The following is a 13,760-nucleotide window of genomic DNA, read 5'->3' as shown; positions in this document are numbered from 1 at the left end:
AGCCTCAATTTTCGCATGGCTTCTGGTCTCAACCGGCATAGAGCAATTAACATGAAATGAAAACCTAAAGATTTATTTGGGTGTGTATTAACTATATACTGATGTTCTAGAATGCTCCCAACAGCGGTCTAATCCTGCAGTATCTGGTCCGCTGATTCAAGTTGATTACAATGATGTATCTCACACATTGGGTCTAATTTAACATCTAACACCAATTTGTTACGAACAAAACTCCATCTGTTTCATTATTCTAATTTATTTCAGGATGACCCAATAAATGCACACACACACATAGACATACACAATTCTGATCAGCTATGAATGGCCACACTTGCTAATTACAAGTCTATTTACAAGTCTCTCTCTTCGTCACGGCACAGCAGGCAGTCCGGTTTGTTGCTATACCTGGGGACGGTTAATCCTTACCTGCACTTCCCCAAATCCAGTCACCTCATACAGCAACTATGTGTAGATCGCTGGATCTGAACATAGGGCTACAGGCCACTCAACACACGACTGTTCATTGGTTCGACTCCAGAGACAGTCCAGTAATTCAAAGTCACATGCAGTGAACGGCTCAACAGTAATCAACAGCAGGATGACACTCATAACAGCGAAAATTAATACAGGCCCATTCTGCCATACTAAGCGGAAAAACCGTATCTCTGTCAGTTTTTGGTTTTTGAGAAATTGCGAAAATGAGTTTGTGTCCGTGCAACAATGTTTTATTAAAAGTCAGAAACTTCATTATGTTCCGTATTGAACTGGGATTACAGTAAATTAAAAATGTTAAGGATCCACCTTTTCAATGCAATGACAATTTATTGACGGGAGTTAGATCATATGTCATTTAAACAAGATTGGTACTAGTTTAGACGCTCACTGCGCGTCATCATCAGCCAATGAATCAAATGAGCAGATCATAACCAATCAAGGAGCCAGAGTAGGGGAGTAGGGCTAAGGTGGAGGGGAAGGATGAGGTAGTGGGGGTAATTTACGGGGATGCGTATTGCGCATAGCTTAAAAGATGACACTTGTGTTTGGAATTCTGATATTTTTAAAATAGTTAATTACGAAATCGAAAAGAATGTTAGGCTTTTCAGAAATTTCATTTAAGATTAAGTTAGGATTAAAGTATTGATCAAAATGGATACAATAATTTTCAATTATATTTATGAGAGGCCCTTTATTAGCCATTTGAAGGATCTCTAATCGTGTTCAATGTCGGTAAACTTGTGGTTGGAGTCAGAAATGTGTTGACCTATTGCTGAAAACCTATTATATTTTATAGCGTTGACATGTTCTGAATACCCAACCGCAGAACTGCGCCCTGTCTGTCCCACATATGAGGAACTGCATTCGTTGCATCTGAATCTGTAGATACCGGACTTTGTAAAAGTGTTGGATACATTAACTGATGGGGAACTGTGCAGAATTTCGGAATTCCTGTTATTTGTTCTGAAAGAAATTTTTACATTATGCTTTCTGAAGAGAGCAGTCATTTTGTAGACAAAGTTGTTGAAAGTAAAGGTGAAAGAAGTGGCGGCTTTAGATTTTTCTTTAGTAAGTGGTCTTAGGTCGGTGTCTGAGTACAGGTGCCGTACTACAAAAATGTTTTAGTTAATGTTTATACATAATATATAAATATTTGAAGGTCCCCCCGGAATAAGGGTCTAGGCCACAAAACTAAAATGTTCAGGAAAGAGAAAAAAACGTCAGAGTAATGAGAAAATGAAAAAAATATATTTTGAAATAAATCAGAATGCTTAAAGACCACTTGAAAACCGAAAGATCACAAATTAACCTTATTAATGTAGTAAAACAGCCATTTCTCATTTTGAAATCATGGAATAAGGGTCTAAACCACATTTTCACAGTTAAATACAGTGTTACTTATTTGGAGATGAATCACTTCAAATCACTATAGAATCCTCTGAATTCTTGAGACACATAGTCACACATCTTCAGTAGGCTTTTTTCTTTCTTAATGGGCAGCGTTGAGCCGTAGAGTTGTGGCAATTTTTGTGGCAGGAATAGTGGCTGATTCCGTCTGTTCTTGACACCATTAACTAAGGTATATCTTTCTCGAGGAACAATCAAATTGTGGCATCTTCCCATAAACACAGATGTGGAGTCATCTTCAGAAAACTTCAGTCACATTGCTTCAGTAACCTTGAATTTAGGGTCTTTGACCAACATTTCGCGTCTTTGAAGTCAGAACTCTGGACAGACAGACTAAACATGTCTGAAGAAGTTATTTTACAAACCTCAAGTGAACTACTGTCACTACCTTTTGCTGGAACATGGTATTCAAAAGAATGTTTCCGACGTGAAGTGGCATCTGTTCTCTGATTACACCTCCTTTTCGGTTCAGATATTTTGAGGCACTTATTCACAAGAAACAAAGACTGCTCATTAAGGTCCATGGTATAGTATTCTGTACACTACTCCACCTTTTCACAGTCAGTGAGCTGAATACACCCATTCTTGTTACAGAACTCTGGATCATACACACAGCCCCGAAACAAGGAAGAAACAGAAAATTATTATAATGTTATACCCTATACCATTTTACCGTTATGATAATTAAATGAATGGTTTGTATAATGCATTATGTATTAAACAACGACCAAATTTATTCTAAGGACCTTCCTTAGCACAACATAACCCATTTATTATAGACCCTCATTCCACTCGCCTGTTGTGGCATTGTTTTTTGCTTCTTTTATAACGCCTTTCGTGGCTTTATAAGCCTCATCCCTATTTCGTTTCCTTTTACGTTCATTATCCTTCCAGTTATCCATATTTATCTTAGTTTTTCTGGTTTTATTCAAGTTTTTCAACTCGTTGGACGAAAGATTCAACACACTGGCAGCCATCTTGAATGAGTGGCATAGACCCTTCTTCCAGGCAAAGAAGTTTTTTAACAGACAAATGACCTATTTCTGTTAAAGGTATGACTATCATATTAATTAAATTAAATGAGTTTCATAATGATAGATCCATATTGAACTGTGATTACAATAGAGTAAATTAATGTATTATTTGGGTCCACGTTTTCAATACAAAATGTAAATAGTTTAAATTACATAAATGATTAGGGACTAGTTTCGACCTAGTCTTACTTCGCATAGACATTTATTTCAAGTTTATGAACATCTTGAGAAGACAATGTTACGGTACTGTAATTTCAATTGATCTCTGAATGAACAGCAGCATTGCTTGAAAACCATCCTTTTTTCGATTTCCATGACCAACAACTTAAGTATTACTTTTACAACTTGTTACTTTTATACGGACCTTTTTATGGATCTCTATTTTTTAACATAATGTAGCGCATCTCTGGATTCTTAAGCCTCCACCCGCAACAATTAGCTTCCTTCAAGTTCCAAAAAACTGAAGAGCCTTTCCAACATCCATGTGTTTTTACGTCTATGAATATATTAAAAAACAACGTAACTTCATCTCAGTTGTTCTTTGAATATACAGCAGCAAATTTAAGAAGCCAGCATATGTTGAATTCCTTGACGAACAACTGAAAAATTTCCATCCATATCAACTTTTTAATGCTATACGGCGCACTGGTCTTTAATCGTAAATAAACGACGTGACTTCGGCTCAGTGGTTCTTCAATTGGATACCAGTATCTTAAAGGAGCCAGCATATTCTAATCTCCTTATCCAGCAACTCAAGAATTCTTTTCTGTAACATCTCTTTAGTGCGCACTGGACTTTTTAATGCTATACGGCGCACTGGACTTCATTCATAAACGACGTAACTTCGGCTCAGTGGTTCTTCAATTGGATACCTGCATCTTAAAGGAGCTAGCATATTCCAGCAACTCAAGGATTCCTATCTATAACATCTTTTTAATATGCACTGGACTTATTATGAATATCTTCAGAGAGTTATTTTTAACATAGTGCTGCACAATATCTCACATGGTATGTACTTTTACGAGACCGTACGTGTCTTTACATTGTTCAATATCTTCGTTATTTGTGTTTTAATTTTGCTTTAGGCTGACGATGACCTATTACTAGGTCGAAACTAGTCCCTAATCATTTATGTAATTTAAACTATTTACATTTTGTATTGAAAAGGTGGACCCAAATAATACATTAATTTACTCTATTGTATGACTATCCTAGTTCGCACGCAATAACCTGAGATGATATAGACCCTTATTCCGCAAAAAACTGAACTTGCTGAAAAATGTGGCTTAGACCCATCTTCCGGGGGGGGGGGGGCCTTCATTTGTTATATCCATAGGTATAATTTTTTATTTTGTGTTAATTAACGACACAGTTTGGCATTAAATCGGCAAAAGTGGAGTTACGGCTTTTCGGCTTCCTATACCCATTGTCCTTAACATATTTACAGGAGGATTTGCATAGTAAATGCACGTACTAGACTCACAGCTTATGTTATATTTTATTGAATGTGACATAGAATAAATAGGTACACATTTTTTTTGTTTTTTTTTTGCTAGTTGCTTTACGTCGCACCGACACAGGTCTTATGGCGACGATGGGACAAGGAAGGGCTAGGAGTGGGAAAGAAGCAGCTGTGGCCTTAATTCAGGTACAGCCCCAGCATTTGCCTGGTGTGAAAATGGGGAAACCACGGAAAACCATTTTCAGGGCTGCCGATAGTGGGGTTCGAACCTACTATCTCCTGAATACTGGATACTGGCCGCACTTAAGTGACTGCAGCTATCGAGCTCGGTGGTACACAGTAGTATGTCTTCGCCAGAATGCATACTATAAACTGCTAACAAAATTTATAAGGTAAAGCAATTTATACACAAAACATATTTGGATTCTTGATGTAGAAACAAAGGTGTTATGACAAGCTGCACTGCCCAAACATCTGGATATTCATGACGTTAAAATTTGAACTCTTCATAGTGTCTCTCATGTTCATCATTAATCGTAACTTTCACACAAATCTGTTACTTTTGATCTTGGAATATTAATGTACCGGGTGGTACACCTCCATGCCGCTAATTCAAACTTTGCGCCAGTTGAAACTCCTCCACTGGAGGAAGTCTGAACTTTATCTACTGTGTTAATTTTCTAGTTTCTCAGAAGATGTCACTACTTGTAAATTTTGAAGTTTCTGAACTGGGTCGTTTTCGATGTATTTTTGTTTTGCCTGTAGTAAGAAGTGTGGACATTCTCTTCCAGATGGCACTTCTGAAGAAATACAATTATGCACCCTAGTGCGAAGTGAAAGAACTATGTTTTTGAAGAAATTTTGTGTTTATAAGTTTGTTCTTTGTTAAATTTCTTTCAGTTATTGTTTATGTTGGCAATATTAACCCCTTCCTTCCGCCCGGCTTGAATTTAGCCAATCCCGAATTTCTTTAATTAATTTATGACCAATCAGGTGTATCTTCTCCAACTTGGATATGTTGCTTAACCCTAGCCAATAAAATTCTTGTGGGAGGGTGTTCTCATTCCTGAAACGCCTCGAACTTTCCGCGAGAGTATATAAACTGCTGATTTTCGGGTCTCCGGGCCACTTCAGTAACATCTTTCAGTGTGTAAAGTACGTAGCAGGGGGCGGGAAGCGCCTCTTTCTTCGGGCAGCAGTTCAGCCACCAGGTAATAGCCGTTTAATAACTTCTTTTCTTGCTAGCTCAGCAGTTTAACTCTCGGGGCAGGTCCGAAGCCGTTCTACCATGTAACTTTTCCCCTAAAATGTAAAGACACCTAGTATCAATTCTATCTTTTAAACTACATATTGGGATAGAGAGTGCTTAACCCTCTCGAGCTCCCACTCATATTGCTTTGAGGTGAACTTATTTTCTCAACCGTTTCTTCCATTCTAGCGTAATGTAAATCGTCTTCTCATATAAGTCACCTCTTTAGTATGGGATTCGCCCTTGCATTAACGGCCTAGTGCCAAGTAGGTTTTAAACAAAATGTATTAGGAGTGCAAGAACGCCTCCTCTCAAGTTGGTATTTTAGAGGCCATATAATTGACCTGTTTCTTTACTTAATAGGCCTCAGTAGGTTGGGTATTTTTACCCCTGTTTTCATGTCCTTCGAGGACAACTTAAAAAGTGGAGTTTGGTGTGGCCTTTGATAGGCTCAAACTCAAGAGCAGGTAGCTCTTTCTTAAATTTTGTTTCTGCGCGCCTCGAGGAGGCTTTACGGTGTAATTGGAAGCAAGTGCTCCTGGGCATGATTGGGGTCTTCTGCCCCTTCGTTGAATTGTGTACATTGTAAAGTTGGGCTTATAGCTCAAGAATTGTGTGTCTGGCTCTCGGAGCCCAAATCCTGTAATCATTGTAATTGTACATTTTCGAATTGTGATTCGGCTACTGAGTACCTGTTCTATTTGTTATTTCTTAATCTTTAAAAGAAAATATAACCTTGTTAATTTCGTATTTTGGGACCTGTTCACCCCCGCACCTTCTTTCACCTCTGCCGTTCCACAGATACCTCGGAACAATTAAGCCAAAACCGTCTTCTATTTTCGGGCATGAGCAGAATGAGTTTTTCTATAATATCCATCTTTTTAGCTGCTGGAATTCAAGACAAGTACTTCGTTGCTTTATTACTTATAAGAACATAGAAAACAAAATAAAATTATTTTTAAACAATTAAAAGAGATTTATTACATTGAAGGAATTGGAAAATAATAGCTTGCTCAAATGGGTTGGTCATGTCCATAGTTCAACTGATGTGATAGCCTTTGAAATAATCTGCATTCTTTTTTCAAACACAGTGCTGCTCGGTCATGGCCATCCATCAACGGCTGCTAATTTCAGATTACCACCAGCCATAAAACATAGATTGCATGGTTGCTGGGTAACACTGCTTGGCCATCCATTCATCCATACTTCACATCACAGCCTGCACAGTTGCTTGGTAACAATGTCCGTCCGTCCATCCATACCTTACATCACAGCCTGCACAGTTGCTAGGGTTACACTTTTGTCAAGCTAACTTCCATAACGCATATTTTCAGATGATCCCCAGATATAAGACATTTATGTCAAAAGGAATTACAAATACAGTATATCTGATAAAGGCAAAAAACTCCATGTTGAGAAAACTCAATATAAATTACAATACACATTATTATTATTATTATTATTATTATTATTATTATTATTATTATTATTATTATTATTATTATTATTTGGACTTAATTCTTGCAGCATTAATGAAATAATCATTAAATATAACACTATCAATAAGTACTTCAAGTCATTGCTGCCCATAACCTTCAGTCATGCATCTGAAAATAAATGCCTTAACTGCATGATGTAGCAAAAACACTACATTCATATTTCATGACTTTTTAGTAATAAATATTGTAAATTGAACATTATTAGACATTTATGCTAAAAGATAAGTATATTGTGGATAGTGCAGTATTTTTGTTAAACTTCAATCGTCAGCGAATCACCTAGAATTATATTTCAATGCTATTCATGCATGTACAGCCGCCATGACACATGTCCAACTGCCTCAGCCTAAGATAACGTAGCACACAGATGGAGAAAATAATTGCCCTTAGCCCCTTGTAGCACAATTTCTGGAAGTACAGATTTCAAAGATATTATGTACATAGCTAGGTTTGCCATCTTTTAGCATATTACTGAACTACAAGAAGAAGAATATTATGTACCGAAAACGCTACACTATGCAGTGTAGGGTTAACATTAGCCTTTGATTGTGAGAGGAAATGTTTCCACTTGCATTATAAGCACCATTCACCAAGTGCTGCAGATTTTAAGTTAAGGCCCATTGCATCCCAATTATTTTGAGTATAGATTGGTAATTTTGTTTTACTGCTTTCCTTTTACACTGATGCAGCATTTGCAGTGAGTGGGAACTGCACATTAGTGGAGCAAGTGAAGATAAAAGAAAATATAAAGAGCATTCTAATAAGGAATTCACAAATAACCACCTTTATTTTTCTGCAGACTTGCAAAAGACTGTCCAGGATTTAGTTGTAGCTAAAAATGTGTGTGCAAAACTTAAGATCATTTGGAAAAGTTGGAGGTGAATGATTTCTGGATCTTGCAGAGATTTTAACTGACAATTGACTCTACAAATGTATCCTGATACATGGCGGAAAGTGCTAAAAGTATAAGGCATGGTCACTGTTATGTGTGGACTTGAAGGAGCCATTACTTAACACTGGCTGTTTCCAACTTTGTTGACTGAGACCTCAAAATCTTTCACTCTGTTCACAACCTGGTTTCTGGATGAACCAGAAGACAAATGTTGAGATGGTGTATTTCTCTTGGCATCAAGCAGACCATTTAAAAAAAGTGCCTTTCACTTTCAAACCAACCAAGGTTCTAACATTACAGCCACATTCAGTGACCACGAGACTGAATTGTCTGTCACATGCTCGATACAGTGCTGCGAAATGCATTTAATATCATGTTAATATTTTCTTTCCCCAATAAGAAGCCACATCACCTTCCACTGCAGTTTTGTTTCAAATATCTTTCCAAGTTCTGATTTGGGGATAAATTTAAGTTCAACAGGCTTCATCCTAAACCTGTTCAATGCCAATGCTCTTGTTTTTATCCACAGGAATTCCACTCCAAGTAGACAATGAGGTATATATATTGACTGAAACTCTTCTTTTTCTGCATCTTGATACATTTTCTTCATTTTTTTTTCTTTTTACAATGAGTAAAGCTCACTGAAAATGTTTTGATGTAAAATTTAGATTGATTATAGTATCTAATACAAGTTTTATTTGTTTTTGAGGTTATGATTGGAATACAGAACTGAGGTTTAATTTCAACCTAAGTTTACCATATTTTGAAATATGTCACAAGGAAAATGCACTAGCAAGTATATGGCAATGCACATAGCGAGCAATCCGCGTAAAAGTGTTTTGGTAGAGCACGCAAGGTAAAGCTGGAACAACCAAGCTTATGTCAGCTTGCTGAGTGCAGCTGAGTGCAGTGGGCTGAGAAACCCAGTGTTAACAGCCAGGAGGTGACTATACTAGGAGAGTAAATGCAGTGGGCGGGCTGGGTTGCCGAACCGAGTGGGCTGGAAGAGCTGCACTGTGAATCACTCTGCATGACTATGGCTCAAATACACCAGCCTTGTATCAGTAGATTTACTGGCATGTAAAAAAAACTCCCATGGGACTGCATTTCTGGCATCTCCAAAAACCATTTTAAAAATAGTAAGAAGGATATAAAACCAATGCCATTATTTCTATTAATTTCAAAATATAACTACCGTAGCGGACCTGTGCATTTGTTACAAATAGGTCAGGTAACTCGTCTTTATATGCCTGCCGTAGTCACATTGTTTGGCCTGCCCTTTTCAATAGTTCTATGAACATTTAATACCAGTACATAATAACTGATTCATTTGTAATGTTGTTTATAACATTTCTTTCCATACAATATTCTCTGTGTGTCCACCATTCGGGCATATCTGGATCTTAACATTTTCAAATGATCTTGGCTGAGATAGTGCAAGATACAATTGTTTAAAGTTAAAAACATAATGGGTCCGTATTGAACGGAGAATAACAATAATAAGGGTAAATTTAACGGGTCCACCTTTTCGGTACAAAACAGTTCAGTTGCTCTGGTTAAGTCACAACATATTTATTTCGGTACAAGTTTCGACACTGGGTACAATTGCCCGTAATTGAATGCTGGTTCTGGTACGTAGACACCCGCTTTTTCAAGAGTTTATCCCTGCGCTTTTTTACTAGTTATACAAAAAGCTTGGTATCTTCCCATCTGTGACTGATTTCTCTTAGCAGCATGTAAGTTATTAAGAACATTCTGCCATCTGCTGAGTATAATTAAAGCTAGGGAGCATCAGAGAATCGAAGAGTACATATTTAGCAGAGAATAGTATTCTTCCATGATCAGAGGAAGTGCATACTCTCTGGCTTGACAGGTAGTAATCAAACATGGCTACATGCAATCACATTAATAAGGATGAAAGTCACATATATCAGAATATTAATGAAAGTCTTAATCGCTTATCAACCCGCTACTTACCGTATGTATTGTGGGCCAAGGTAAGCCCTCACCTCCAATTACTGGAGTGGTCATTTAGTGATTTGATTTTAGGATTATTCAAAGTTGATTAAACTTGGAGACCTATCAATGCCTGATGATTCACTGGCAGGTAATTCCAGGGAGAATTAAAAAAAAAAAAAAAAAAAAAAAAAAGAAGCAAATTGGTCCTGCACTATGACCCGACAGACAGGGCAAGACTGTTTTTAGTAAACTTCCTTAATTAGATAGATAGATAGATAGATATAGATATTGTCCCTTCTGAACATTAAAGACATTCAATAACACAGCCAATTTAAAGAAAACAGAATTAGGATAACAGAATATAAAAGCAATTGCTACTCCTGAACTTTTAATACTAGCTGGAACAGACACTCTTTACAGAGGTTTATATATATATCTGAATTCTACTTTATTTTAGAATGACTACAATTTACTTCAAAAGGAAGTCCTCGATGATCTATGAAAGTCACAGAAGAAAAAATGAATGGGCCTTACATTATAATACATACTGTTAATGTGAACAGTTGCTCTTGAATGAATAACTTACGTGAAACTAGAGTGTCTGGAGGGTAACGGAAACTGAATATCCAATCCTCTTCTACCTTTAAAATTCTTCCTGTTATACGAGCATAGAATTCATAATTTTCACGCCCAAACAAGTTGCTCACACCAAAGTTGTCAATGAGGAACTTCATTATTTTTGTAGCCACCTGTAGTAAGAATGCAAATTAAATGAATACAGTTGGTTGAAAACAATATGAGCTCATATTAAGAATTTGTTCATTACATTCCACAGCAATAAATTAAAAGCATTCCATATCTTAGGTTTTGTTTGGCCATCCACAAAGCAGCCAAGATTTTCAAGAAGATTAAGGAAATTGTGTTCTGAATTGGGGTCAGTATATGTCTTCATTAGCACTCTTATTGAACAAGTCAAGCTAAATAAAAGTTAATGATCTATCCTGTTGATAGAATTATTATAGTTGCGATATAAAGCTTTCAAATGGTATATGTGTCTCAGAACTGATCGAGTTGTGTATAATTTTAAGCTTGTTTGCCTGATTGCCATGACAAATGATGCAACTGTGGCGAATGCATTCATGCAACTTTGGACAAGCATCAGTAAGAATAATTAGGGACTCATAACTGAAATGAGTAGTTTAGCCCCTTCAAATAACAATTACTACCATCTATATAACTAAATGCAAGATACTATTGAATAAAGTCAAAACTATGGCAGAATACAGAAAATAAATCCAACCTGGGTTAGGAAATGATATAGATTATGAACAATGCATCAACATGAGGTAAAAAAGAAATCAGAATGAAGATTACAATGTCACAAAAACAAAATATTTTGACATTCTGTCATCATTAATTAGAAATATTCTTCCTGACATATGCAGATGACTTTTGTATCCTTGTGTAAATCAGCCACTCTTTTCCCATGTCTGTCTAGCTCCATTATAAAGTTGGCATGTTGTATCAAATTTATATTTCTCCCCATGCAAAAATTAACCACACCACCAATATCTGGACCTGATCACAGTCTTCTTTCTCAAAACACTCAATCAGCATAAAAGAGACATTTCCTGACAACCAGTCAGTTTCATACTATTAATAACATGTTTATGATACATAACCATACTGTTGCAAGTAGGAGTAAATTCTAATTGAACTGAATTTATCTTTGTGTAAATTATAAAGTAGATTATCTTTTTTTTTCTATTGGCTTTACGCCGCACCGACACAGATAGGTCTTACGGCGACGATGGGACAGGAAGGGGCTAGGACTGGGAAGGAAGCGGCCGTGGCCTTAATTAAGGTACAGGCCCAGCATTTGCCTGGTGTGAAAATGGGGAAACCACGGAAAACCATTTTCAGGGCTGCCAACAGTGGGGTTCGAACCTACTATCTCCCGAATACTGAATACTGAGTGCACTTAAGCGACTGCTGCTATCGAGCTCGGTAAGTAGATTATCAGTAACACAATTGAATTATTTCACAAATAACCAAAATTCACTGTTCATAGGAGTTACATCTAAAAGGAGCAGTCAAATGTAAATGAGTCACCTGTCAAACGAATAGAAGAACACTTCGTACCTCAAAAGTAATCACCAAAACTGTTAACACATACACACGCCCACCATCTGAGCAGACTATCTGAATCGCTAGTCCTGCTATTCCAGCTTCTGTGGCACAACAAACAACAACGAATTATTTTCACAATAAGTTCTATTATATTTTTGAAGCACACCTTGTACCTTCTTGAGGGGAAACGTACTTTATTTGATGGTGGAAAATTGAAGAGTATATGTTCTTTTCTCTTCCCATCTAATCCATACCTGACAACTTTCAGAAATCAAAAATAGGAAGATAGTTTAATTCTTGGATTCCCCATGGTCTCGATGAAAAAAGGCCTACAGTTACAAGGCGAATTGACCATTAAATTTAAAACCCTGCAGTAAGAAAACCTAAAATCGGTTACAAGAAAATGTACCTAATCATTCTTATTTATGACACATAGGAGTAATAATATGTATGTCACACGGACACACACCACAAAATGTATAATAGTTTCCTTTTTCAGGCGGTAAAATGAACAGAAATTTATAGGTATCTCTGAACACTTGGAGATAACGTCTGTTACGTTTTTTGGCCATAACGTGAAGAGAATATACCAGAAACTGTCACCGACACAACTCCCTGAAATACATTCAACTCAATAAAATTATGAAGTAAGAATGAACAAAATTGCATCGAAATACGTGAAACTACCACATACAAAACAGTTCGGTATGTCTCATACATTATTAACATATGACTCTGACATGGGGAAAAGCACAGAACCGCTAAGAAAAAACAGAAAAAACATGTGACCTACAACTCCAACAAAATTACGCACAGAAACAATGTTAATAGTGTGCGAACCACACAATAAGAAAGTCATTCCTTCGTCCCGATTAACTGAGTCGCTAGCCTCTCTTGCTTGTAGGACAATTGCCATCCCGAATCCCCAGCCGTAAAGCACACATGCTGCTGTAGCGAGCAGGAAACACGATAAACGAAGGCAACGGACGATACACTCGCGAAATAAAGTATCAAAATAAATATGCTTGAAAATGAGCTTGGGTAAATTACACAAGCACATGAGAATTTATCCTTTATCCTAGGGAAAGAGTATTGAGAATTAAAAATAAATCGGAAAATTGGAAACGAGTTAAAACGTTTCTTATCCTTCATCGACGATTCGATTACGAATATTTGAATATTTTATGACATATGTTTTTATATCCACAGTAACAAAGAAGAACTTCACAGTATTCCTCAACTTCAAGTTTTTATATATTACCTTAAAACTCTGTTCAACATTGTACAAATGCACTACAGTTATCTGTGACCTGGATCCTAGGAAATTCTTTAAATTTTAATGTGTTTTTATGTCATATAACCCATCTCAACCATTTTAAGTGTGTTTAAAGGCAAATTTCATGCTGATTGTAGTTAATATCCTTTTGATTAATTTACTATGAACTGATGATGATTCCAAGGGAATCGAAACTGGTTTTCACTTTTAAAATGTTGGTGGAACATCCCTCAATTGATTCCTATTATAGGCAGTAACTCTGATACGGGCATGAATGTGTTAAAACATATATCTCACAGGGTGATGAGACAATCAAAATCTTTCTTGAAAAAGCTAGTAGGCTGTCAACCAAACCAC

The 13,760-nt window shown here is 36.7% G+C and overlaps 1 protein-coding gene across 2 annotated transcripts in view; it reads right to left on the bottom strand.

Annotated features, from left to right (window-relative positions):
* The window catches only part of RhoGAP71E (Rho GTPase activating protein at 71E), a 292,611-nt gene that overhangs the window by 86,395 nt on the left and 192,456 nt on the right, over window positions 1–13,760 (bottom strand). For both annotated transcript variants that reach the window (XM_067152936.2, XM_067152928.2), the window contains exon 6: window positions 10,584–10,746. In XM_067152936.2, coding sequence (XP_067009037.1) covers window positions 10,584–10,746 — 163 coding nt within the window. The remainder of the gene's footprint in view (window positions 1–10,583; window positions 10,747–13,760) is intronic.

The sequence above is a fragment of the Anabrus simplex genome, chromosome 1 (genome assembly GCF_040414725.1).
Source record: "Anabrus simplex isolate iqAnaSimp1 chromosome 1, ASM4041472v1, whole genome shotgun sequence".
Taxonomy (NCBI): Eukaryota; Metazoa; Arthropoda; class Insecta; order Orthoptera; family Tettigoniidae; genus Anabrus; species Anabrus simplex.
The sequence above is the reverse complement of the archived record's forward strand: the minus strand, read 5'-3'. Positions and strand labels throughout refer to the sequence as shown.